Genomic DNA, 25,314 nt, shown 5'->3' on the forward strand with positions numbered 1-25,314 from the left:
CAAAAACTGATCTGGTGAGGAGAGTCACATCGCTTGGGTGTCAGGGTACAAAGTCATCTCCATGCTTACCTAGAAGGATATATATGGTGGGTATATATCGTTCTTGAGTAACCATCGCTTGGAGGTTCTGGACTTTCACCCGCCTCCTTCTGTGGTCTTACCGTACAGACTTCGCAGTTGTCGACCACACCACAACATCTATCCGGAAGTCATGTCGGACAACAAACTTATCGTCATCTTGGGCAGTGGACCTGGAATCGGAGCTAGCACAGGGGCACTCTTTGCATCCAAGGGTTTCAATGTTGCATTGCTCTCTCGGAATGTTGAACGTCTGAGTCAGGATGCTGCCAGAGTGCAAGCGGCCAATCCTGGTGTCACGGTCAAAGCGTACCCTGTTGACGTTGGAGACCACAATGCCCTGGCATTAGTGCTGGCCAAAGTCCACGAAGATCTCGGGCCCCCGGAAGTCGTATATTACAACGCAGCAAGAGTTATGCCCTCAAGGATCGGTCAGACCGCTCCGGACTTCCTGCTGGAGGACTTCAAGGTGAGGAGAGAACCATGGATTTGGCCCAGGGAGGCACTGAGCGAGATCCTTCTCTGGTCTGTTGTTGGCTAACTGGTTTTTTGATGCATAGAGCATGAACATTGGACTGTTTGTAGCGGCGTCGTGGGCGATACCTCACCTGACGGCGGTGGCAGAGCGACCCGGGTCTCATCCATCGTTTCTGTTCACCAACAGCGGCCTGTATGACCGTCCGCTGGCAGACTTCGCCTCGCTCTCCATGCAAAAGGCAGCGCAGTATAACCTGCTGCTGAGCTTGAAGCAAATGGTGGAAGACAAGGGTGTCCACGTCGGGGGCGTCAACATTGGCGGACTCGTCCTGGCAGATCACCCCATCACCAACCCTGACAACACCGCGCGAGCCCTCTACGACATGTACCTGCAGGACAAGCCCAACTGGCAATGGGAGGTCAAGTTGGGAGACTGGGATGAGTTTCTGAGGGAGATGGCGGCGGCTCAGAAGTCCGCCTGAGCCTTTCATCTTCTTGCGCAGTCTCTGCCCAGTGTGTGTACGCGCAGTGGACGCTCTGTCCAGTTAACACCACATATTCTCGACTTGATGTACTCTTGCCGCTTTGTCTTCGATCTGTGCTGTCTCAGACATACACTCAGCCCCCGTGTGTGTGCCTTCTCTTGTCGTGTGTGTGTGTCCCACCCCCTTTTTCGAGTCTCCCACTTTTCATAATTCCGCTTTGGTCTCGACTAAACGGCACGTGGGGAAATGGCGTGCCTCGTGGCCGTTGTTGCGCGGGGCTCCATTTCGGCTAAATCAACTTGCTGGAAATGAGAGTTAACTCTTATCTGGCCATTGCTGAGGGGGCAACTATCGAATTGAAGGTAGCAAGCTCGGTTCCTTGGAGCGGAAAACTGTTGTGCCTAGCTCACCAGTACCGAGAACCTCGAACAACACTTTGCTGTCCACACACACACACGCACACAGACTTGACTTCTCTTTCTTCTTCTCCCTGGATTTCGTCACCAGAACTTCATTTACTTTTCCCTTTTTCCCCCTTCCTCCTTGACTGGAGGTCCCTTTCCCATTCTTTCGTGGGTTTCTTTTTTTTCTGCGCGCAATATATACCCATTACATACATTCTTCTTCGTTGTGCCACTCGGTTTCTCGTTGTCGAGAGCTTCTTTTTCGAAATTGCTTGCGCGGATCCCCGATAATTCGACCGACGAAATCTCTCCGGTTTCCACACGCAAGACGATGCATTTCGCTTCGCTCCTCCTCCTTCCCCTGCTGGTCGCAGCGGACCAGAATCCCCTGTTTGAAAAGGCCGCGGGCTGGTTCGACAAGGCCAAGTCATTCATCCCCGGTGCCGCGCCTGCGGACTCGGTGCCTGAGCCTCTCAGCAACCCTCTCGAGGCGGGCGCGGCCGCCGTCGCAGACCACAAGGTCGAGAAGATCAACGTCCGCAACTGGCAGCGCAAATTGGCGCCCAAGCCGGACATCGAGGAAGAATGGATGATCTATGTGACGGGCGGGAACAAGACGTGCTTTGGCCGATGTGCGAAGGTGGATACCGTGTGGACTGTACGTATATTGCAACGCATTTATTGTGCTCCTGCCTTTGCCCTCTCCCGACCAGGAATACATTCGTGCGATATTCCGATTTGTTGGTGACTATTGGAAAAACTAACCATTGGCGGCAATCTAGGAAGCTGTGCCCTTGTTATCCGCATTGCCCCAACCTGCAGGCTCTCCCCCGCTCATCCTGGGCCTCCTCGACTGCGAAAAGGACGAGGTCGTCTGCACGGCGTGGGCGGCGGGCGTGCCCAACATCTACCACTTCCTGCTGCCCAAGCAGTCGGACCGAGGCGCAAAGAGCCCCTTGCACATCGTCCCGCTCAACGTCTCGAGCACCACCGTCGCCGACATCACCAGCCTGCCGCGGGCCTCCAAGTCGCGCTACCTCGACTACCCGGAGTACACGGGCCTACTGCACCCCACCGACGGCCTGATGGCCCAGTTCGGCGTCATCCAGCCCTTTGGCTACTTCATGTGGGCCCTGGGCACCATGCCCTCGTGGCTGATGATGCTCGGCATCAGCTTCATCTCCCGCCAGATCATGAGCCGGAGGATGGGCGGCGGCAGAGGTATCCCTGCTCCGGGCGACGCCCAGCAGCAGCCTGCCGCTCCTCGGGTCGCGCCCGCCTCTCCGGCGTCGCAGCCCAAGGCTGGTGGCGCTGGCAGTGCACGGAAGAGGAAGTGAATGAGATGATGTGGTGGAAAAATACGGGGAGGAAGGAGGAGCATTGATCATAATGGTGTGGTGTGGCGTGGTGTGGTGTGAAGGAGAAGGAGAAGAGAAGACATTGAATTTCCCGGTTGGAGATATCCTATTCTGAGTGGACGTAGGACATTGTGTCCCTGCCCTCGCCAGCTAAAAGTGTCATTTATTCGTTCCATGTTGTGGCCATTTCCGCCTTTCTTGATTTCCAGCATGAGCTCCCATGACAAGCCCGCTTAAACCTTGAAGCTGGACGTAGACTAGCCCTCCCTAATATCCGACACAGCAAGAGCTCTCTCATCGACGCTGCGCTAAAACACTCATTGCGCACGCTCTTCAGGTCTGGACGAATTGAGCTATCCCATCGCATTCCCATCTCGAACAGTGCCGTCTTTTCTCTTCTCCCTCACCAGCCCATCATGCTACCACCCTATGGCGCAGTGCTGGCTCCACTCTTTGCTGGCCCTTCGCGACCCTCGTTCACATCGCTCTCCCCTTCGCCTCCATGTCGGAGCTCCACGCCCAGCTCCCTCTTGAGCAGGTCGCTCAGATTGCTCCGGTCTCGTAGATAGATCCACTTGCCGCCGCTCTGGCCATCGTCGCCCAGGTCGACGGTCGAGTCGGCCTTCTCCTGCTGCGAGTCGCCGGGGACCACCCAGTCGTAGCGTTTGGGGCCGGAGATTGGGGAGGACAGCCAAATCTGCTTGTTCGGCGGCTGCTTGTTGATCACGTACGTGCCGTGCTTGGGGTGGGTGATTGTGAGTACACCAGCCTGGAGAGAGGGAGAATCAAAGGGAATTTTGGTTAGTTGTATGTTCCTAGTTGTGGGGGGCAGTTGGGAGGGTTGGATGGTGTCAAGTTCAGGTGCGGGACTTCCAAAGGTTGTCCATTGTAACGGGGAATGCACGTACCGAGAATTCCGCCTCGATGCCCTCTGAGCTGCTCTCGGCAAGCTCTTCCATAGCCAGCACAAGCGTGTTGAGATATTGGTCCGCAATCTCATGGTACTCGGAATCCGAGATCTGAGCAGCGCCTGATGAGGTGCCATGCGAAGGTTCGGTCTTGGGCGGGTCTGGGTCACTGCTTCCGGGTTGCAGTCCCTTGGGTCTGTAGAGGGTGGTGGAGAAAGACGCTTGTGGGCGAGAGACTGAGGTGAGAGACGTGGAAGCAGGGATAGCTAGACGTGGCACAGGGGAAGGACATGGTCGGCGAAAGAGGAGGGTTGGTCGCGTGGAGCGGAGGAGATGTCGGCTTGCTTTCATGGTTGCAAGGATGTCAAAAGTCTGTGACTCTTTGTCCCGGAAAGCAAAGAGTGTGAGACGAGAGGAGCTTGTCGCGTGCTTGCGCTTCAAGAACGAAACGAAAAAGATCGGGCAGTTCAGGTCAAGTGTCGCCAGGCACTGTCTGCCATTGAGTTGAATGGGAAAGTTGTCAAAAGTTCCCCGGAGCGAATGACGAATGACGACAGGGTCAATCGGTTCGGCAAACATGTAGCTTGGAGCTCCATGATTGGTGGATTTATGGAATTTCCCTGGACTGAGGACAGTGCCAGTTGACAGTAAAAATGGCACACAGTTCGAGACAAACCATGACGCTAATGTAATTGTCGGAACAACTATTAAATAGTAGTGTCTAGTAGAATCTCTTTAACAACGGGGATAAAGCTAGGTAGAGGGTGCTCCATGTCCCAGGCGCAACTTGTCCCCTGTCGCAACTGACTGGGCTTCTCTCACAAGACCGAGAACGTTTCCATAACTCCATTATACATCTTCAACCAGTCCCTTTTGTTACAAATCTTGGTCTTCACCCTGTTAGGCACATCGTAGCCTGGAGATGACTATCTGCCCGGTGTGATCACCACTGCGGTTCTGTAGACCAGCTCTTCGGCCAAATCTTCACAAATCCCAAGTACTCATGCTTGAGATTGACCGTTGACATTACATCCTTCACGATACGGATGGCAGCTCCAAATCATCCTCATTCTGATCTTGTATAGTTTCCAACCTCTTTAGCTCGCCTCCGCTAAACCGCACCTCTGTACGCTAGCAATTCACATATCGGCACCGCACCATTCGAAGGGTGGCGGGTAAAGGGAATGCACAGAGGGCTCCGAAAGTCAAGTGGCGGCAGTGTCATGGCGGGTACGTGAACCAATAGCTGAGATTGTGCTGTGGTGGAAAAGAGCAGCGGTTTGCCGTTCACCTTTACAGCAGAGTGGGAGAGTGTGCGGCGTTCTGCTGCGTTCGACTGTGGAAATGGTGGTCTTTATTCGCGCCAGACATTATCCAGATGTAATTCCGCTGCGAAGTCCTCTATTTGCTCAGATCCTGCGCTCGTGACTCGACGTAGAAGCCTGGATCGGGAACTCGTTCCTGGTGTATCTCTTGTTTTGTCAGAGGTTCATCGACTTCCGATACCGCAACCAGCTCTTTCACTTTCATTATCTGGCCAGCGATTGAAGGCGTGACAGGGTGGAATACGGTTGCCATCCGTTTGCGCAGACCGAGTGCTTTGAGGACATTTCCTGATTTTGCTGGTAGACCAATTGCAGATCTGATCAAGGTGATGCGGAAGTACGACATGGTTGATGAAACTGGAGCGTCTTCGGGAGAGTGCTTGTGTTCGAAAAGGAGTGCGCGCGTGGGAGAACTCGTAAGGGAATGCAGCAAATACAAGGAATCGTGACGAGCTGGGTGAGAGGATATCCGGCTGTGTTAATGGATTGAAATTGAGTTGTCGAGCCCAACTTTTGTGTCTTGCTGCGAAGAACAAATTCTAGTGAAAGCACGAAAACAACATCCGATCAGGGATCCAGCCTTGTCTTGGCAGCACTAAAGATATGCAACAACTAAGCTCACGTGCCGCTTTTGTAACCTCTCACCCTACGTCTCCTCGGACAGTGATGCTCCTATCACCCGTCATTATTGACACCTCACGACGATCTCCTAGCGCTCTATCACCTCCACTACCGACATAGGCCAGTAGAACCAGCAGGAGCTCACGGCGGATGAACTACCACTTACTCGTGCTAAAGCTAACGGTTACGAGAGAGGAGCGCACAGAGAGGCCGAATACAGTAGCCACCTGGTGTTTCGATCTGACGTAGTGGCTGGAGAATCTCTTTGGACTTCTCAATCTCGGCGGTATTAGTGAGTTGTATTCGAGATCCGGCAAGTTGTACGGAGTATAGCGTGAATGAACGCATTTTCCTGATTTCCACTGTCTCGCTAATGGCCGAACTATGGTTTAATTAACAACACACCTCACTAAATACCATTACTCAATGTCATTTTCCTAGGACAATCACGGAACTACACGCCGAGTGATTGTAGGTCACAATATCCCTCTTTTTCAGGCCGGAACTGGCGATCAAATTGGCCCATTCACTATTGGTTCTCTCCTTGCCGGCGAAAAGGATATTCATTGAGACATCTTGCATGGCAGCCTGCCAGGGGACGTTGGCGTCGGGAAGGACGATCTCGTCGATCAAGATGAGTGAGTCGCTCGCCATCGCTTCGGAGAGCTGGGACAGGATCTTGAGACACTCGGCATCAGGCCAATCGTGCATGATGCGACGAAGATAATAGAACCTAGCGCCTGGACCGGAGGCCGGGTTAGTCGCTGGGGTTGAGCTTCAACTTCGAGTATTATGCTGCGAACACACCTTGAACTGCCTGTCTCTCGAAGAAATCTTGCCCAATCACTTTGACCCCGTCAATTGGAGGCAACTTGTCAACCGTCTGAGGAAGATCCTCCAGAATAACACTTCCACCCAAATTGGGATACTTATTGAGCAGCTGCTTGCACTGGTGGCCATGTCCTCCTCCGAGATCGACAAAGAAAGGCCTCTCTGAGCCTGCCGTGACGTCGAGGGCAGCTGAGTTCAGCACATCTATGTCCCTGAGCCAAGCGGCGGACTGAATGGCGGTCATGATCTGCTGAAGGGCAAGAAAGTTCTCAGGATGCTCAGCCAGCCATTCAAAGGCCCCAAGGTTCGTTTTGTGCCCTTTCTGGAAAGGTGTGCATTTGTTTTCGGTGATGTCCTGGTACTGTCTTTCAGCCAGGAAAGCAGGAAGTGCTTGAATCGCAGGACCACAAGTGTCCAGACTAAAGGCTATGTGTCATTCAAATATAGTCGTATTGGGAGAAATGCAGCTTACGCATGGCGAACACCAGCAGCGGCAACGGGACTGGCCAGGAAATGAGTGATTTTGTTGGGTCGATACTCTGCCGATTCTGGATTGTCGAGAAAGCCTACAGATGCCAAATATCGGAGGAGACGCTCTATATTTTCCAGGCCGTCAGCAATTTATGTCGGATGACAAGTCACCAAGCTCACGAGAGGACTCACCAACCAACTCCGCGGATGCTTTGATATTCGCGGTCAACCGAGCCCCGCTGACAGTCGAAGCGTGTTTGACCAACTCCTGGAAGAGACCAAGCTCGACTGCAACATAGGTAACCGAGAGGGAGATTTGCTGAAAAGGTTAGTCGATATTCTTCTTTGATCCATCATCACCAGACAACGTACTGCGTTGAACATCTTCATAAGAACATCCATTGGCGACTCCAGCTCATGTTGGAGCCGCTGGAGCGCATCGACGATGTGAGGTTTCTCAGCGTCGTTCGCCCCTTTTGCTAGTGACTGTATATGTTCGACTATGGCTTCCATGACGGTTAAAGGTGATTTAAAGAGATCAGAGTCGATGTAGGATTCAACTTCAGCCAGGATCATACACACTTTATATACAATCCTCCTCCTCCAGTGCGATTTGAATACAGCCAATCACATCTGCCGGACTTTCCGCGTCCGGATATTCCGAACATCAAAGACCCTGATTGGTACCCGTCCAACTCAAGAATCCACAATATGATTCAAAATGTCGACTGCCTGAATCCTGTGACAAGTACCAGTCGATGGAGGAACTATGCTCGCGAAGAGTCCGACATGGTACTTGGTGTAGATACAAACCGGAAGATGCGTCCGCGCCGGCCAGTGTCGTGCCAGTATTGCCGTTCCAAGAAATTGAGATGCAGTCGCCAATTTCCCTGCGACAACTGTGCGGCGAAGGGATTATCCTGTCAACTCTACGGCCCATCCATAGAGCCATCGCTCGGAAGAAGATCGCACCTGCCAAAGCCTACTGCGTCGAATGGGCGTGACTCTGACAACTCGTCGAGAGCACAGAGGCCGGGAAAAGCAGATCATGGAGCCAGTCATGGTCTACCAACTTCATGGGACATGCAAAGTACCACTCTGAGGCCTCAGTTACGATCAGGGCCTTTTTGTCGACTGCATACTGCTACTGATGATGTTGAATTGCTCGAGTGGGATATGATGGATCAAAGTTCGGCGGTACGTGCTATCAATCACCCGCTGCCGTGGTCTTGGTTGTTGCTACTTGCCACTGTTCTTCATTCTTTGTATGAAATGTTGCAAGAAGACGACTGACACGAATTCAATGATCTCTTCAACGCCAGGTGCTTTTCTGCTCAGATAAGATTGTTTTCCGGACATGTCCTGCTCGACAGATTTCAAAGACCACTTCGTACATCTACCTGGATCCCCCTACACCGTCTTATCCAACTGAGCCTGTCAAATGCATCTGGCTACCTCGACACGAAGAAGCCAGTGTCTTTTTGGACAAGTATATTCGCGACATTACCTACATTCACCACGTCATCCATTCCGCGTCTCTTCGAAAGCTCATGGATGACATTTACCATGACCTTGACATGCGCAGACCCCTTCAGCGTGGCCATGTGGCCTTGTTGTTGAGCATAATCGCCAGTGCAACATTCTTATGGACGACTCGCGACAATCCAGACCTGTATCACTCGGTGGACGATGCGAGAAATCAAGCCGCCTCCTGGGTTACTGCAACACTGGACATGCTAGACTACTCTCGGCGGACTACGAACGGTTCTATCGAGGACGTTCAAGCACTGATAATTGTCTCATTCCTCGTTTGCAATATGGAAGGCACGTCCATTCGATACTATAACCTGGTATCTACAGCTATAACCACAGCACGGCAACTGTCTCTTCATCGAATTGACCACGTATCGCGTCGCGCACCAGCTGACTCGATTGAAGCTGAGGTCGGGCGAAGGGTCTGGTGGTACCTTGCTGCATTGGATTGGTAAGTCTGCTGGACAACCCACTACATTACCCCGTACTGACTAGCTTCAAGGATTCTCAGCAGGTTCGCGGGGCCCCATGAAGGGATCTGCACCATACAACCACGGCAGATGACGGTCAAGAAGCCACTTAACATTCGCGACGAAGATATGGTGGACGGCGTTCCCCTGGTTGGGTTGGACCTCTCGCAACCGACCTCAATGTCGTATTTCTTGCAGAGAATACGACTCGGAGAGCTCTGTTACGAGGTCAGCAATAATTCTACCGCAGATCACGACAATACCAAGCAGCTCGATGCCCACTTTGAGAAGTTTCTCAGTGAATTTCCCCCCTTCTTCAGGCTAGATGGCAGGGATCTAGCAAGCCCCGACAGAGCTTCGAAAGACCCTGCGATCACTGTACAGACTTACATTCTCGTCAATATGGTGCAGGCGCGACGCTGCAAGCTCCACCTCCCAAGCTTATCGCGAAGCTCTGCCGAGCCGGGGCTGGCTAGATCGCGGCAGATTTGTCTCAATGCCGCGCGACAGATCATTGCGGCTGAGCGACGCCTGGAGAATGAAACAGACATCCCTTTCGCCCTGAGCCGCTTCAGATTCGGCGGAACACTATACTGCCTCTTCCTGGCCATCATTGCTCTGTTGTTAGACGTCTGCCTGAACAGAGTCGCCGAGCCCGAGGACAGCCGCAGAACAGAACTGGCACAGGCATTTCAGATATTGGAGCAAGCCAGAAGCCAGACGAAGATGGCCACGACGTTGCTCGAATCTCTTCACGGGCTGGTGTCCAAGTACAAGGTATCGCTGCCCTCTGTAAGCCACGACGTCCTTACCAACGAGACCATAATGCCACTTGATACAATACCTGATGCACTCGGCACAGGAATGGGGAGCAACAGCGTCGATCTGTCGAGCACGGAATTACCTTTCTTCGACGACGTTTGGCAGACCTTTGAGGGTGGAATGTTCCTGGACGAGATCGACATAGACAGCATGTTTGCGGAGATGAATGCGTGTATATGACCAAGCTGCCCTGGGGGCGAAAACGAATGCTTCACTCACATATGAAATGGCTATGGTGTCATCGGACGCTTGTACAACCCTGTGCTAACGATCGATTGCGAATGCTAGGGCCCAATGCATTATGGGAAGATGTAACTGTGTAGCCTCGCCAGACGAGAACATTACAGAGTCTCTGATGCTAAAATACATGGGTAGGAATATAGGACTACGCAGTCTATTTCAGGGAGGGAATTTTGTATGTACTCATGCACTCACCCGTCAGTCGTGGCTGGGTTATTCCATCACACTATTGAAATTTTGCCCCAGATTGGTGAGATCACTTGCCTACGAACGTATATATACCGAGTAGGATGTGAGAGTGTATAGAAGTCTACATGCCGCCCTCGCACAACATTGCACGCGTTCAGTACGATTGCAGCCTTTGCAGGTTCTTCTTTTTCACTTCGTCTTAGACACCACCAACCCGTTCTTCAATATGTGGTATACATGCTAAACGTTACAATCGGGATGAGAAAGGAGGGGTAAGTATTTAGGGGAAATAGGGGATAAATCGCATCATCCAGATAACTTTGTACATGTTGTACGTGTATAGACAGGACGGAGATGGTGTTCAATTTTTTTAGTAGTGAGCCAAAGAGGTCATGGCTTGGCCGGTAATTACCCGTAGGTCCGCAGCCACATAGGGCTATTACATAAAAACACACACAAACTTTGAGAGATATATTTTAGAGAAGCAGAATTTCTTCCGCAATCGACCATAGGATGTGGAATACAGGGCTTCCCGTTCGCTCAGCCGTACTTAAGCCACATGCCGATCCGTTAGTACTACCGTGGGTGACCAGGTGGGAATCCGGATTGTTGATTGTTTTTGCCTCCTCTATACTTTTTGTGCGGGTGTTTTTTTTAAGTTACTGCTTTTGTTTTTGTTTTGTTTTGTTTTGTTTTGTTTTAAAAAAAAGATTTGTCGTTCTGACACGATCAAGGAATCCTTTCTAGGTGCGATCTCGAAGGACAGTACTAGGGAGAGATTTTCACAAAGCTGACCGCAGGAGTCAGTCAGACCTATAAACCTCGCTGGCTAACTGCTAAGACAACAAAAATGCTCCCCTTTTTTTTTCTTCGATTTGCTTAAACAAGACATAAAAATGAAAATATTCCTTGCTACAGAATATGTGCAATTTCTTGCTGGGTAGCGACGCTTTCCCGCCTCTTTTGAGACTGTAGGAAGCCACAAGCGCACCAAGCATTACTTTCAAACATAGCTAGGAACTACGCCTCGTGGCTCTGTCAACCTATAAATTGTACCAATTTTTTCTCCATCCTGCCCTCCACTGCCATGCTCGACTCAAGAGGAACAAACCGTCCAAAAATGATAAATTTCGACGGCATTGCAATCGCTCGAGGTGAGTCGGGAGCACAGGTCAGAAATGCCTTCGGCACAGCTGTGATCAACATTATATCCTCTTCTTGTCGAATACCTGTCCATCTATCCGGAGCTAGGCTATCCACGCGCTTTCAGACCCTGGTCGTATCGCAGGACGGCGTTCAACAACACTTGCGTTCCCAAAGCACTGTCAAGTTTCAATTATTAGTGTGCGGAGATCTCTAATATGACGGTTTTGCGCTTGGCTTACCAGTGCTCGGGTGTGGAATACTCGGTCGGGTGGTGTGAGATGCCGTTCTTTGACGGGATAAACACCATCGACGTGGGACAGATGTACGAAGTGTTGACGCTGTCGTGGCCTGCCCCAGCAGGGAGTTCTCGATACCCATCCTTACCCACGAGCTCGATCGCCGACGACCGCACCGCGTCGATGCAGTCTTTGTGGAACTCGACCCCGGCACTCCTCCAGATCTGCTTGATATCGACGGTGCAGCTGTTACTCTCCGCTATCGAGGCGCACAGTTCTCGGACGATATCGGCCATCTTGTCCAGAGTATGGTTGGAGAGATGTTCAATGTCGACGCTGAAAGTGACTGTTCCAGGAATCGTGCCGGGCGACTGTGGTTCGGAATTGATGACCCCGACGGTGGTCACGCCCTTGTGTTCCCAGGCGACGGTATTTATGCGAGAGATCATCTGCGCTGCTGCGAGAAGAGCGTCGGCTCGTCGATCGATCGGCGTGGTGCCACAGTGCTGACATCGCCCATTTACCGTCACCATGAGCCAGGTCATTCCTTGAACTCCAGTCACGACGCCGACGGACTTGCCGTCTTCTTCCAGAACGGGACCTTGCTCGATATGATATTCAAAATGAGCCGAGAGAGGGTTTGCAGTGTGAGTGGCCTTGACAGGTCCAAGGTATCCGATCTTCGCGAGTTCGTCTTTAAAGCGCAGGCCATCCGAATCTATGTGGTTGTATGCGTCTTCCAACAACACGTTGCCCGCCCATACAGCGCTGGATAACATACCCGTATTGAAACGGGCCCCTTCCTCGTTCGTCCAGTCGATCACAGCGATCGGGGCGTAGGTGGTGTAGTTATTTTCGTGCAAGACTTTGAGGATCTCGACCCCAGCTTGGACGCCCAGGATGCCATCGTATCGTCCTCCTGCGGGCTGGGTATCCAGATGGGATCCGATGCCGATGGGGGCAATGTCGTTGTTTTGGCCCGGTCTGATGGCGAAGAGATTCCCCATCTCATCGACCTTGACCGTGGCCCCGTATTGCTGCACTGTGTCGACGAACCAGTCGCGGACAGCCTTGTCTTCTGGGGTGAGAGTCAGGCGTCGAACGCCTCCTTCGGGCGTCGCTCCCCATTGTGCGGTGTGGTGTAGGGTGTCCCATAGTCGCTGCTGGTTGACGGTCAGGGTGGAAGCAGAGTAGAGTCCGTGTCTGGCGGTAAACGATCGGACTTGAGGGGTATTTTGGCGACACTGCCGTCTTATCAAACCCCTCCACGCGTTTCGTGATGACGCTGCGAAAGGTGCATGGAGGAGTGAAAAAGCAGAGCGGATGGGATTCATCGTCGTAGGATGTAGATTGATGTCTGGGTATACACATTCGAGTTCATCTAGCAGATTAGTTCCCTCTCTCTGCCCTTTATATTACCTGCGGAACAACATCGTACATACGGTGTGCCCACCATGAATTTCTTTCCTGGTGTAAGAGATCCTCCACTCTCCATGACTACGAGATATTCGTAAGTGTATCTGTCCTATTGATCCATACCGAGTCCTCCTCTCCCAACAACGTGCTTGGATTTTCTGGTGGTGCAAGTGCTTCTCCTCATTCTTCCTCCGTGGCATCAAGGACATGGATCGACGTTGATGGCCCCTCCTTTGTGTATACCTCGCCATGGTTGGCTACAGATACAGTGCCGATATCCACCTGATTTAGTGTCGATGCGCCAATGCAAAAAGAGACCCCAAGCGAATGCCTGCCCCTTGGTAGCGATTTCAGATTCCCCCGAAAATGATCCATTGTGCCCGTGTGCCCGTGTGTATCCCATTCGTGCCTTTGTCAGTCATCGTCAACCCTCTCTCCTCTCCTCTCCTCTCTCTTTCCTTCTCCAGATCTTCATGTTGACACTCTTGGGGAGATGCTCCACTGCAATCCTTTGCCAGGATTATCAACTCCACCAGCCACCCAGGTTCTGCATGGGCGACTGATACAGTGCCGAGATGCAGGAGAGGGATCGACATGGGTCCGCGGTTCGGTTGCCTTGTGACTTTGTAGAGGGGAGTGCGTGGGTGGTGATGTGACGGTGAGACTCGCTCGAGCATCATTTTCATGGTTCTCGCACCTGTGGACTTGTAGATACCTAACTCTGGATACAAGATATAAAAAGGGCGATGTGCTTCAAGGCCCTCCAGAGAGATTTCGCTTGGGTCCTGTGTATCACTCAGCTATAACACACTGCATCAAGTGTCCTATACACTTTTACATTCCTGACAAGCCAGAACGACTCTCAAAATGGGGCTGAAGAGAGCAGACCTGCGCCTCAATCACCCTTTCATCCAGAACCTGATTGCTGGGTACGTCTCTCCCTCCCACGGGTTGTCAAGGGTTGTGTTCTGATCTCGTCGCCCAGGTTGATGCTCCTATGTCTCCCGGGCATCTACCTCGCCTTGACAGGTCTCGGAGCCGGTGGAGGGAAACCGTCGTCTCAAGCCGTGGCAGCAAACGTCAATGCCATCCTGTATGGTGTCTTCTTCATCACCGGGTGGTTTGCGGGCTCGGTGATGAATCTCATCGGCCCAAACTACACGGTCTTTCTCGGGTCGATTGGATATAGTCTCTACACGGGTCAGTCAACTATATTCCTCGAGAGGACCCTCGCTTTTGACTTCGCGTTGCTCACCCTGGTTGCAGGTGGTCTCTGGTACTTCGACCGAAGCGGACACTCGTGGCTGGCATACCTCGGTGGAGGCATTGAAGGGGTATCGGCGGCGCTTCTGTGGGCGTCTGCCGGCGCCATTGCGTACTCGTACGCTGAAGAGAAGGACAAGGCTCTGTTCATGACAATCCAATGGTGCATGTGTGAAGGTAAGCTCTGGCAAAGAGTTGATTTGGGGGTGGGGGAAGATGTTTACCCGCAACAGGTGGCTCGACGATCGCAGCTCTCGTGGCTCTCGGCATCAACATACACAGCGCGCGGCAAGACGCCGGCGCTCCCACGCCAGTCTACGTCGTGTTCGTTGTGATCCAGGTCCTGGCCATGGTCCTGGCCCTGACACTGCTCGTGCGGCCTGCAAAGGTGGTGCGCAGCGACGGGACCAAGATCGCCATCTTCAAGCAGCCGTCGCTGAAGAGCGAGCTGGAGGGCATCGTCGAGATGATCAAGGACTACCGGTTCATGATGCTGCTGCCGGCCATCTTCGTCGCCGAGATGGCCCTGGCCCTCCAGAGCTCGCTCAACGGCTACTACTTCAACCTGCGCACCCGCTCGCTCAACAACGTCATGTTCAACTTCATCCAGCTGCCCGCCAGCTTCGGCATGACCTACATCCTCGACAACCCCCGGTTCGGGCGCAGAAAGACCCGGGCCCTGATTGGCATTTCGGTCATGAGCGCCGTCACGCTGGCCATCTGTGCGGCCGAGGCGGCCTGGCTGGCCCAACACCATCTGAACCGACACGAGGCGGGACCGTCGACCGACTGGACGGATCCGGGCTTTGCCGGCGCGTTTGTCATCTACATCATCTACGGGAGTGTGTACAGGTGAGAGAGAACTCCCCCCCCCATACAAAGCTCTCCATAGAATATTTCATTCTCAAAAGCAAACCTCACTGACTCCTCCCCCAAAAAAAGCATCTACCAAATCGCGACCCAATACGTCATCTGCGCGCTGACCAACGACCCGGAACGCCTGGCCCGGCGGGCGTCGTGCTTCCGCGGCACCACCGCGCTGGGCATGATGTTCAGCTTCATCATCGACGGCAACGGCGGCACCTACATCACCCAGCTCTCCTTCCAATTCGCGTGCTACTTTGTCGGCATCCTGTTCCTGTACACCGTCACGGTGCTGTACGTCAGTGACACGAACTACTTCCACGAGGACACGGTCATCGTGCCCAAGCACATTGAAGACGACGCGAGGCTGGACGGGAGGATTGCCGCCCCCGCCGCTGGTGGTGGTGGTGAGGAGGCGAGCAGCGTGGATGGGAAAGAGACCGTGGTTGCCGGTGACAAGAGCGTTGTATGATCTTAAAGGTTGGAATAACAACACTTCCCCGGCTCATTGGGTGGACTTTATCAAGAGGGAGAGATTCTGACCAGACCCAGCCACCAAGCACAGGCTTGCCAACCTACCTATATACAGCACCCTTGGACCGCCGTGGCACAGTTGCGCGTACCTCCTACCAGTACCTCGTACATTCTTGACTACATATGTAGGAGACTTGACTAAGCCAATCCCGTCTCACCTACTGACCCGCGGTAGTCCTGCCAATCTATCCACCTCTGCCTCGTACATCCCCAATTCCATCCCCGCTCTAGTCAGTTAAGTGCATAGGTGGGTACTAGGTACCTACTACGTCCATATATGGAATGTGCGTGTGCCTCCAGTGTGTAGTAGAAGCGGACCTCACCGCGCGGTGCCATGCTCTGGGCCACGATAAGACTCCATCTAGACAACCGCGGGGTGAGATCCTCTTTGTGGTTCGTTCTGATATCTCGGGTTTTTCTCTTCCTCGCTCTACTCTACTGTCAACGGCTTGTGGCTTGGGCCTTTTCAATAAAGACGACATAGAGATATATACATATACACAAGTACAGACATTTGTACAGGCATAGTCCATTACCGTGCCCCCCTTTTTTGTGTACTATTGAAACCCCACCGCCGGAGATTTCTTCGTCTACGTGTACAAGCACCAGCACGAGTACGAGGACAAGTATGTCTCCGTACTCGCGCCCTCGCCAGCCGCCGCCAGCGTCGCGGGGCTCCAAGCTCGGTTACTACCGCGCTTCGATTGCCTGTGTAGGCTGCCGCAGGAGCAAGACGCGATGTCTCCTCACGACACCGCGGCGGGAACTGCAGCAGGACAGCTGTGTGAGCTGTGTGAGCTGTCGGCGCAAGAATAAGCCGTGTGTGTTTCTGACCGTGGACAAGAAGCCGCCGGACTGGGTGTGGTCGAAGCCGCAGCGGGGGCAGACTGCTGAAGCAGAGTCGAAGCCTGAGCCGGGGAGCTCATCCTCCCCTCCCTCCTCACACCATCATTGCTCGGTCTCTGTGCCGCCTACAGACTCGGTCACGGCACAAGACTGTATTCGGAGCGTCACCAGCGTCGGGACGCAGCAATATGTCTTCCCGCCGCAACAGCATGACAGCTTTTCCTGGGATATGGAGGAAGAGCAATTGTTCTGGTTCGAGACGCTATTCCCTTCGCCGAGTCATGTTTCCTCCGCAGAGCAGATCGATGGGTATTCGGATCCGTTGTTCTCTCCCGATCAAATGGGTGGTCCTGAGGTCGGCCCTTCATTACCACAAGATGCGTCATCCTGGCTAAGCCTGAACCCGGAGTTTGGATGGGATATCAATATCTCACCCATGGAATACCCAGACTTGTATATTCAAGACCCGCTTCAGCATGGCCAATTTCACGCGCCATTCGACCCGGCTGCTGTGACTCTGGAGACCGCATATGAATTTCATCAACATTACTTTCAGTTCTCGGATCAATGCACTTGAGGGCAGCATTCATGTCTGCTTGGTGCTTTGCTTCGCATGGACACCGGGGCTTGCAAAAGCCGAAAGACCTGCACTGAAAGAACGTGCCGTCCATGGATATGTTTGTCCATCCGTGCCAATGAGGCCACACTATATAAAACGACGGCCGTTGAGAAGAAGAGATGAAGAAGGCGGTATGGACGAGAAGATATATCAACAAGATAGGGCAAAGGGGGATTCAGGTATGAGATCTCCCACCCTGTTGGCAGGATGCATACAGAGGGAGGCTGCTCTCTCTCAGCCACAGAGGAATAAGGGTAATCGGAAAGGAAAGTAGTACGAGAGGATTTGTACATGAAACCAGGAAGCTGCGGACGAACTTCAAAGCCCAGTCAACGTCTAAACAGAGGTGAAATAGGGAAGGTCACGGGCACTTGGTGTGAGCAATGTAGTCGGTAGTAATTACCTCTTAGATTTGTACTTAGTACTTTAGGTAGGTATCTAGGCACCTACTTACTAAGGAATAGGGCACTCGTACCAGCCAGTGCCAAGTGAAAGCCTTGTCCCTGTGAGTACCGCCGAGACCCAGGGTTTAGGGGTTGACACCTCAAGTTAGGTGACTCGCCCCCAAATACTGGGGGTTTGTTGCCCCCTAAATGGGGCCTTTGGGCTGAATACTAGTCATGGCAATGCGCAGCCTCTACCTATCTATCCAGACAAGTCAACTGCTCCATTCCGAGTACAACTATTACTTTAAGACGAGAGTCTCTAGAAATATAGCTAGCCTCTTCATTTTCCAGACCGTTGTCGACAATTTGTCCCGTGCTTGAAGCTGCCATATGAAAAGAGAGGAACGCTTTGCGTGTACGAGTAGCAGCAACTGCGCCCACCTTCGCTCCCACCTACGTACGTCTCAACACCCTTCTATCAATCCATCCCTATACCTTTCGAAGCACCAGCAACCTCCCTCCCACATTGCTTGTCGATCTCAATCCCACCACATCTGAACGCAAGACCTCGATCCTGCCACCATCGCCAGCCGCCCGCAAGCGCTCGACCTCGGCACTGAACCCGGCGCTCTCCCAGATATCATCGAGCACAGTCGCGACGATGAATCCTCCCCGTTTCACGACCCTGACGAATTCTTTGACCACCTGCGGTCCCACATGCCCGCGTGTCAGGGTGCCTACGCAGATGACCGCGTCAAAGGCGTCGTCTGGCTTTGCGATTGGAAGTGACAGGTCGGCCTGCTCCAGCGCGCCGTAGACGCCTGTCTTGCGCGCCACCTCGAGCATGCCCTGGCTGATATCCAGACCTGTAACATGCTGAGCGCCGAATTTCGCAAGCTCGATTCCGACTAGGCCTGTTCCACAGCCGGCGTCTAGGACTTGAAGCCCCCCCAGCTGGCCCTCACTTTGTCGACCGTCTAGCGCGTCGACCAATGCCTGCGCTGCAAGCTTTGGGGCAGCGTATTCCTCGGCCTCGAGGTCTTTGTCATATTCAAGAGCCCACTCGTTGTAGAGGTCGCGTGCCTCGACCGCGCTCGAGAGTGCATACGCCCGCTGTAGGAATGGATTGTCTCCCACCGGGTGCGTTGTTGAGTCTGCCATGAGGGGATTACATGTGACGATTTCCCTCCTATTGTCAGAGCAGGCTGATTTGTCTAGGTAGTTGGAAAATGAATCAACAGAACAACAGGCTCGGAAGTCGTTATCATTAGCATCATCAGGACTCCAACAACGGGTCCGTAGACTCAAACCCTTTGCTTGCCTGATGGCAGTCCTCGTCAGAGACAACTCGGAATTGGTCAAGATCTCTGTGGGCCACAGGTGGCCAATCCGGCGGGTAATTCCGATCCAGCTTCTTTGCGACTTTTCTCTAAAAGCAACGCAAAGACTGTGCTTTGGAAACAGTTGATATTGATCATATTCTTAACCTGGCTTCCAGCCCTGACCGAATGCAGGAAGGTAATGCCGAAGCTTAAGGCTCAGAAACCCTGCCTCGTCGACAAAGCTATTCCATCCAAAGACGACAACACTAGACAAGGTTGCTGGGTGCCTGAAAAGAACTCAGAACCGGACGAGGAGCTGGAAATACATCTGTCCTCCTGTCTCTCTCTCCGACGACGATAAGTATTCCTCGCAGCAAACGAAGCAACTGATTCTGTCTCCAGTATTGATCGTCGACCTGCGTGGTTCCTACGCTTCACCACGCGCCTCTACAGGTGACCTCTGGCCCTTCGAAGGGACTCGTAAGAGGGAAGCAGCACTGTTGTGGTGCAAGCGAGACTTTTATCTTTCTTCGGCACCCTCAGCAAGTTCTGGGCTCGTTTGGGTCTGCATCGCCCCTATTTGAAGTCCTTCATGGTTGCATGCCTGCTCCGACATTTTAGACAACGATACTGATGAGGTTCCATGGCCTGGCCATATCCACATTTTTCACAATATCCCATGAGGGGATTGCCGTGGAACGATTGGAGCAGGTGAAAGGTGAATGTCGGGGTAGAGGTACAGGTCTCGCGCCACAGAGCCTGGATGTCGGCGTCTCCACCAAGTTGGATGAAATGAACACGAACGCAACGAGTGGCCACATCCCGAAGTCCGAGCACCTGTTCGGGAGTACCAAGAAAGATGATGGGGACGGACTTTAAGAAGGCCTCTGCGTCCCAGCACTTGATGTTTGCGTTCCAGAACTTATCAGCCGCCTTTTGAGCGAGTTTGTCGATGTTGTACTTTGTTGCGATGGCGAAAACTTGGGCGTGTTGGGTGAATTTGTCGGTTTCGAAATCCTGATAATCGCCGCGATAGAAGAAGTCGATCATTCTCTTGACGGCTTCAACGTCATCATCGCTTACATCGACGGTGGGTTGTTTGGACTTCTGTTTTGTAAAGTAAGATCCTGGGAGGGGACAAAGGCATGAATTGAAGCACTGCACGTACGGCCCACGGCTCGCTGCATGCCGTGTTGAAGAAGGACGACTGAGAGCAGACGACGACCTTGTGGACTTGGAATTTTGTGTCCGCGCAGACGATGGTCATGTCGGAGAAGGCGCCGGAGAGGTAGACCCTGAAACTGTAAGTTGGTGTGAGTTCATAGGAAGTAGGTACCTGAGGAGTATGAGAGTAAGGAAATACTCACGCTGGAAGCCATGTAGGATGTTCAGCCATCACAATGGGTATTCCTTCTTTTTCTGTTGTCGTTCAAGACAAGTAGACACGAGCAGTGAGAGCACCGCCACAGGGTAGTCACCTAGGCAGGCAGCATGCAGGCACCATGTAGGTGGGTTGATGGGTTGATGGATGGATGGGTAGGTAAGAGACAGTTCAAGCGAAGATGGGGACCATGGCTAGGTACTTGGGTTACGAGTATGTGAATTTCCGAATCTGTGGAATCACAGCGTGAATGCTGATTGCTGTTTGTGATTGCTCTTTGTTTACTGTTTACATCTCGACTGACCTACCACCCTACCTGACCGACTATGTATGTCCATACCTTGCTTGACTGAGTCGGCCGTGTGAGAGCACTTACCAACTGACTGAGCACAGACGATGCCCACCTCGCCAGATATTTGGCAGCCTGATGCCTGGGTAAGTACCTAGGTAGGTAGTCATGGTGATGGTAGATTCCCACCGACGTCACTTCGTCTCCCTTCCTACCTCAGGTATCTAATAGGTATCTAGGTAAATACCCAGGTAGATGTCTTGGTATGTAGGTTCATGAGACATGGATACATGGGACACAAGACCCTGATATGGTGCAGGGCAGGGCAGGGCAGGGCAAGGGAGGGGAGTTTGAGGGGTGAGTACATTCCTTTAGTCCTCCAGTCCTCAAACCCTCTATTTAATTCACACTGTTGTAGTCATACTCGTTCGTACTTATACAACCACATCAGAAAAACAGAATTTATTTCTCGGATGCTTGGATGCGCATCGATAGGCATCAATAAGCGTCAACGTGAGTAGAGTGACGTCAAAGTCTACTCGGTCAGCTTGTGTGGTTGTTGTCTGCCGCCGCTCGGCTATAAACAGCCCGAAACGACGGTAATTCCGCCCGCTGATCGACCAACCAACCAACCAACCAACCCCTTTCCAAGCATAGCCTCGTGCCTCACTTGGGGTAGTGAATAAACACCTCCAAACTACCTACCTCGTACAAATCAGACTACAAAGCAAGATCAAAAAGTATGACGGAAGCCATCTGTTAATTGAGGAAGCTACAAGTACATTTTTTGAGAAGAGGCTAATTTTACACATGTTTGTTTTGAGAAAGACATCAGAGATGAAAACAAACCACGTGGCTGAAATTAGTCAGGGGAAAGCTTTGGGTCAAGGGTGAATACCCTACCTAAAACGGGGGAGTAGGGCTTCCCCCCGAAATTCTGCAAACCTGGTATAGACTGAAGATATCTCTCACTAGCAGATCGTGCTCGTATTGTGTTGTGCTGTGCTGTGGTCCATCTTACCCGGCCAAGATGCGCCAGACCTCGTTCAAGCGAGCATCGTCACAGCACTTGTGATACCAAAACCCACGGAGGATCTCCTTTGCCTGCACCACACCGCAGAAACCGCGACGGACCTTTTCTCGACAGAGTCTCTCGAGTGCCTCGGAAAGCACGCCATTGCTGTCCGCTGGGCCTCCTTCCTCTTTCACCTTCACCACGAGCGAGTTGATGTGGTTCAGGTATTGCACAAATATCGCGTGCATGAACAGGATATAGAACCACATGTTCTCCTGACCCGGTCTGATCGAGCTTGTCTCGAGGATCCGGATCGTCTTCCGAAGCCTCTCCTCAGTTGCATGTGCGTTCAAGTTCCAGTACCGGAGCTGGATTCGAGCCACAGAGTTGACGTGGCCCATAAGCAGCCATTGAGACCGCAGGGCCAAAGCCATGGCGCAGCTCAGCGCGTGATATGTGACAAACTCCGAGGTCATGTTACCCGACAACAGCGCCTCGGTGTGGTCCACGGCGACGTTGTTCAAGAGCTTCGAGGTCTCGACACGGTAGAAATTCAGCCACCGCTTGATTTCATGCTCCACGTCGCGGTTGTCTGCACTCCAAGACGAACTCTTAGCGGCCTCGTCTATGAAGGCAATGTTCCTGATCCTTTCCACAATCGCCAAAATCTTGACATTGAATCGGAGGGAGCTGTCGATCGAGTCTGTTTGCAGTAAGTGCTGGACAGACGCCGATGCATATTCCTTTACAAGCCGGAACGCAGCGGCCGAGAAACACTGTTGCCATGGGCCGGGATCGTGGTCACCTTCCCTGAATCGGGTGCGACGGCCCTGGATCGCCGCCGTCCAGATGTCGCTTGTGCCAATCGACAAGTGGGAGATGCTGCTTCCCCTTACCATATCACTAAAGAGGTGGTGCAGCGCTTTCTGGTGCACTTCGGCGGCGGCGATATCTTCAATGTAGAACTCGCATGCCACCAGGAGCCGGATCAGGATCATGCTACGATATGTCTGCAACTGCTCCGTCGAAACCGTGCGGAGGCTCGAAATGGCGACTAATTTGTGCTTGGCTGCGTACGTGATGTACGTATCATTTCTCTCTTTACTCCCACCAGCACAGATCGAGGCACCCAGCGCAATTAGGGCATGAAGTAATGCCTTGTTGGACAACGACAGCTGAACATCCGAGACCCAGCCGTCAGCTATGTCACGGGCCACGAGCTTGTCTGGCGTGGCCGCGCCACCTAGAAACAGACCGAACGAATGTGCGAGTTTGATCAGGTGGGAATCTCGAGGCGATAATGGCAGGGCCGCTACGTCAAAGGGATTGCTGCTGCCTAGAACCCGGCAAGCAAGAACGTATCCAGCATGGGAAAGATCGGCCAACTTGTGGTCGTCCCCTTTGTTGTCGTGTGTACGTTTCTTGTGTCGTTGACAGACATCCGAGGGTGTAGAGATTTTCCATTTCTTGTCTGCGTTATTGAGGACGGCGCCATCGTTCCCCTCGGTGATATTTGGTCTCGGCTTGAACTTGACGGGAAAGAGGCTCACTGGTCGACTCCCTGCCAACCGTCCGACGCTTTGGGACTGTCGTCGTCGATGCGAAACCCGAGCTGCATGGGACAAGGCTACTTGGGACTGACGTTCCGTCGCACGCCATGACTTGGTGTCACAATTGATGAATGTTACAGTAACCTTTGGCCGCCTTGTTGCTGCGTGATGTACCACCCGTAAGCGAGTCGGATTGCGATTCTCCCTGCTCTTTTCAGGCCCAATGTCTCCCATCTCCCGTGCTCATGCAGCAAAGACTTTTATTCAGGTTTGGGATCCATAGACTCTCGGTGGCAAAAGAGGGCATATACACGGAGATATGACAGGGAGTCGACAGGATTTTCCGATTCGTCGTATCGGTAGCCTCGATGGTCCTTGGCCAAGGATCGAATGCCTGCCCATGTATTGACCAAATCTTCTCCACCTGTTGCAGACTTTGTCACGATCTCTCTTTCCCCCTGCAAGTGGAAATCTCGCTCAAACGGCGCAGAGTTCCACCGATTCGAGTAAGCCGAGGCGTGCTCGAGGGCGGATCGTTTCCGGCGCTCTATCGAAGAGGAAGATAGGATCTTGCGCCTTGCCGCAAGGGGAGAGTTCAGACACGGAAATGATAGGCAATTCCTCGCACGGCGATTGGCTTAGTCACATGTCCGCGTTTACGAGTAGGTCGTGATGTTCGTCCTTGAAGAGTTCGGCCAGTTTGAGCCTTGTTGTGTGTGTGGTTGTGGTTGTTGGTCTCGATTGACTGTTGCTGTTGCATTGGCCGACCGTTCCCTCTACACATCTGCTGTTCGAGGGATGCACCAAGCTCGGGGTTCTCTTTCTGATGCTTCCTGGGACTCGTTGGGGGTAAGGTCGCGTCAGACTTAACCGTGCATTACTCGCGCACTTGGGATTCAATGGCAGGGTAGATCTTGGGTATATGAGGAAAGGATCAATTTGGAGGAAGAAGCCGAGCCAAGAGCCGAACCAAGAGTGATTCCTGTACCTCGTCTACATACCTCCGAGCCGCCTCCCAAGCACGTACCAAGTTGTATTAAAAACAGAGCCGGCGTACACACGGACCGTTCACACTCGGCGACCTTGATAAGACCGTGGCCCGTTTAGCACAGGAACAAAGTTCGTCCAAGCGGTGAGTTTCCACTAATCATACGCAGTGTGATGTTTACCTTTTCTAGGCAAAGCAAAAAGGTGTGACTCGATGGCATCTGACGATGCTACGAGTATGTGTCCTTCCACCTTCTTCAGACCACTCCAGGGAAAGAAATTCCGGGTGTTCGATCCTCCATCACGAGGCTACGCCAGAATTCTTCGATGCATCATCTCCAGTGACGGCGGACATATCGGCCCCACGAGTGCCAGATCCTTGACAAGTTCGGTGCCGAAGCAAAGATAATAATGAGGAGACGAGTTTTTGTCCAGCGAATGCTTCTAGCGCCAAACATAAGCGAGACTTGCAGAAGCATCGAGTATCGTGTGTGGGAGAACCGTTCAGGAAAGTGACCAGGTACTTGTGCCGATACCTCCAGATTGAAGACATGCAGGGTCCAGGAGTCGCTGGCTGCAGGGCTCGAGGTACAGGAGATCAGTCGACACCGGATCAGCATGTCAAAGGCATGGACAGAGATGAATTTCGATTTGATGGTTTCATTTCTCAAAAGGTGCGCAGAGTCTCGCAACCATCTCCTGCGCGATCATGTCAAAGCCGAACAGGCGCCATATCTCCTCGCACGAACCGCTTCCACGTGGCTTTAGTCATCGCGTCCAGTGGTTCTCGATGAGGATAATGGATGCTTTCTGAACGGATCACGAATCAAACAGGTCAGCCCTTCGAGGGGGGGATAAGCCTTTACCGAAAAGGGCGGAGCGACGACAAAGACCTGGTCACCTTTCATCCCTTGATGCAGTCTTCGCTTCAGTCCGTTGAAAAAGACCCCAGATGGTCTACATGGCCTTCGGCAACATATCGATACCTTCACCCTGGTCTTACCATTATTGGACCTGGTCTCTCTTTCGCCATTGCTCCGTCTGGCTAGTTGTGTCTTGACCTCATCCACCATCGCTTGCTGACCGCACGGGGAGAAGCCTGACATCAAAAGGTCAATTGGTTCGTTCCCGCGAATCTCGAATTTCTAAGCGGCTTTGTCCTCGCTCGTTTGGCTTTCCGACTGCGCCGGTTTTGAAGACTGACTTTCCAGAAGCAACATCTTGTCGTGACTGGCTCGCAGACCTTGT

General features: G+C 52.6%; 11 protein-coding genes across 11 annotated transcripts; 5 read left to right on the forward strand and 6 right to left on the reverse strand.

Moving 5' to 3' along the window:
- Positions 1-211: 211 nt before the first annotated feature.
- On the forward strand, positions 212-1,037 carry AYO20_09597 (hypothetical protein; the record flags this gene model as incomplete). The annotated part of the gene is made up of 2 exons (XM_022647866.1): positions 212-547; positions 639-1,037. 2 exons carry the CDS (start codon positions 212-214, stop codon positions 1,035-1,037), a joined length of 735 nt encoding a protein of 244 aa, XP_022496113.1.
- Positions 1,038-1,775: 738 nt separating this feature from the next.
- On the forward strand, positions 1,776-2,781 carry AYO20_09598 (hypothetical protein; the record flags this gene model as incomplete). Its single annotated transcript, XM_022647867.1, has 2 exons — positions 1,776-2,102; positions 2,227-2,781. 2 exons carry the CDS (start codon positions 1,776-1,778, stop codon positions 2,779-2,781), a joined length of 882 nt encoding a protein of 293 aa, XP_022496114.1.
- A 448-nt stretch (positions 2,782-3,229) lies between these two features.
- AYO20_09599 (iron donor protein CyaY) lies at positions 3,230-5,381 on the reverse strand (the record flags this gene model as incomplete). Its single annotated transcript, XM_022647868.1, has 3 exons — positions 3,230-3,571; positions 3,711-3,906; positions 5,140-5,381. 3 exons carry the CDS (start codon positions 5,379-5,381, stop codon positions 3,230-3,232), a joined length of 780 nt encoding a protein of 259 aa, XP_022496115.1.
- Positions 5,382-6,085: 704 nt separating this feature from the next.
- Positions 6,086-7,471, reverse strand: AYO20_09600 (hypothetical protein; the record flags this gene model as incomplete). The annotated part of the gene is made up of 5 exons (XM_022647869.1): positions 6,086-6,396; positions 6,464-6,906; positions 6,960-7,083; positions 7,151-7,277; positions 7,331-7,471. The coding sequence occupies 5 exons, from the start codon at positions 7,469-7,471 to the stop codon at positions 6,086-6,088; spliced, it is 1,146 nt and encodes a 381-aa protein (XP_022496116.1).
- Positions 7,472-8,137: 666 nt separating this feature from the next.
- AYO20_09601 (hypothetical protein) lies at positions 8,138-9,963 on the forward strand (the record flags this gene model as incomplete). Its single annotated transcript, XM_022647870.1, has 3 exons — positions 8,138-8,155; positions 8,341-8,942; positions 8,994-9,963. The coding sequence occupies 3 exons, from the start codon at positions 8,138-8,140 to the stop codon at positions 9,961-9,963; spliced, it is 1,590 nt and encodes a 529-aa protein (XP_022496117.1).
- A 1,630-nt stretch (positions 9,964-11,593) lies between these two features.
- On the reverse strand, positions 11,594-12,928 carry AYO20_09602 (hypothetical protein; the record flags this gene model as incomplete). The annotated part of the gene is made up of 1 exon (XM_022647871.1): positions 11,594-12,928. One exon carries the CDS (start codon positions 12,926-12,928, stop codon positions 11,594-11,596), a length of 1,335 nt encoding a protein of 444 aa, XP_022496118.1.
- Positions 12,929-13,877: 949 nt separating this feature from the next.
- AYO20_09603 (hypothetical protein) lies at positions 13,878-15,609 on the forward strand (the record flags this gene model as incomplete). The annotated part of the gene is made up of 4 exons (XM_022647872.1): positions 13,878-13,939; positions 13,996-14,450; positions 14,507-15,125; positions 15,216-15,609. The coding sequence occupies 4 exons, from the start codon at positions 13,878-13,880 to the stop codon at positions 15,607-15,609; spliced, it is 1,530 nt and encodes a 509-aa protein (XP_022496119.1).
- Positions 15,610-16,299: 690 nt separating this feature from the next.
- Positions 16,300-17,094, forward strand: AYO20_09604 (hypothetical protein; the record flags this gene model as incomplete). The annotated part of the gene is made up of 1 exon (XM_022647873.1): positions 16,300-17,094. One exon carries the CDS (start codon positions 16,300-16,302, stop codon positions 17,092-17,094), a length of 795 nt encoding a protein of 264 aa, XP_022496120.1.
- Positions 17,095-18,011: 917 nt separating this feature from the next.
- AYO20_09605 (hypothetical protein) lies at positions 18,012-18,683 on the reverse strand (the record flags this gene model as incomplete). Its single annotated transcript, XM_022647874.1, has 1 exon — positions 18,012-18,683. One exon carries the CDS (start codon positions 18,681-18,683, stop codon positions 18,012-18,014), a length of 672 nt encoding a protein of 223 aa, XP_022496121.1.
- Positions 18,684-19,420: 737 nt separating this feature from the next.
- Positions 19,421-20,240, reverse strand: AYO20_09606 (hypothetical protein; the record flags this gene model as incomplete). The annotated part of the gene is made up of 3 exons (XM_022647875.1): positions 19,421-19,951; positions 20,013-20,145; positions 20,212-20,240. 3 exons carry the CDS (start codon positions 20,238-20,240, stop codon positions 19,421-19,423), a joined length of 693 nt encoding a protein of 230 aa, XP_022496122.1.
- Positions 20,241-21,531: 1,291 nt separating this feature from the next.
- AYO20_09607 (hypothetical protein) lies at positions 21,532-23,188 on the reverse strand (the record flags this gene model as incomplete). The annotated part of the gene is made up of 2 exons (XM_022647876.1): positions 21,532-23,107; positions 23,172-23,188. The coding sequence occupies 2 exons, from the start codon at positions 23,186-23,188 to the stop codon at positions 21,532-21,534; spliced, it is 1,593 nt and encodes a 530-aa protein (XP_022496123.1).
- Positions 23,189-25,314: the final 2,126 nt, after the last annotated feature.

The sequence above is a fragment of the Fonsecaea nubica genome (assembly GCF_001646965.1).
Source record: "Fonsecaea nubica strain CBS 269.64 chromosome Unknown Scaff91, whole genome shotgun sequence".
NCBI lineage: Eukaryota > Fungi > Ascomycota > Eurotiomycetes > Chaetothyriales > Herpotrichiellaceae > Fonsecaea > Fonsecaea nubica.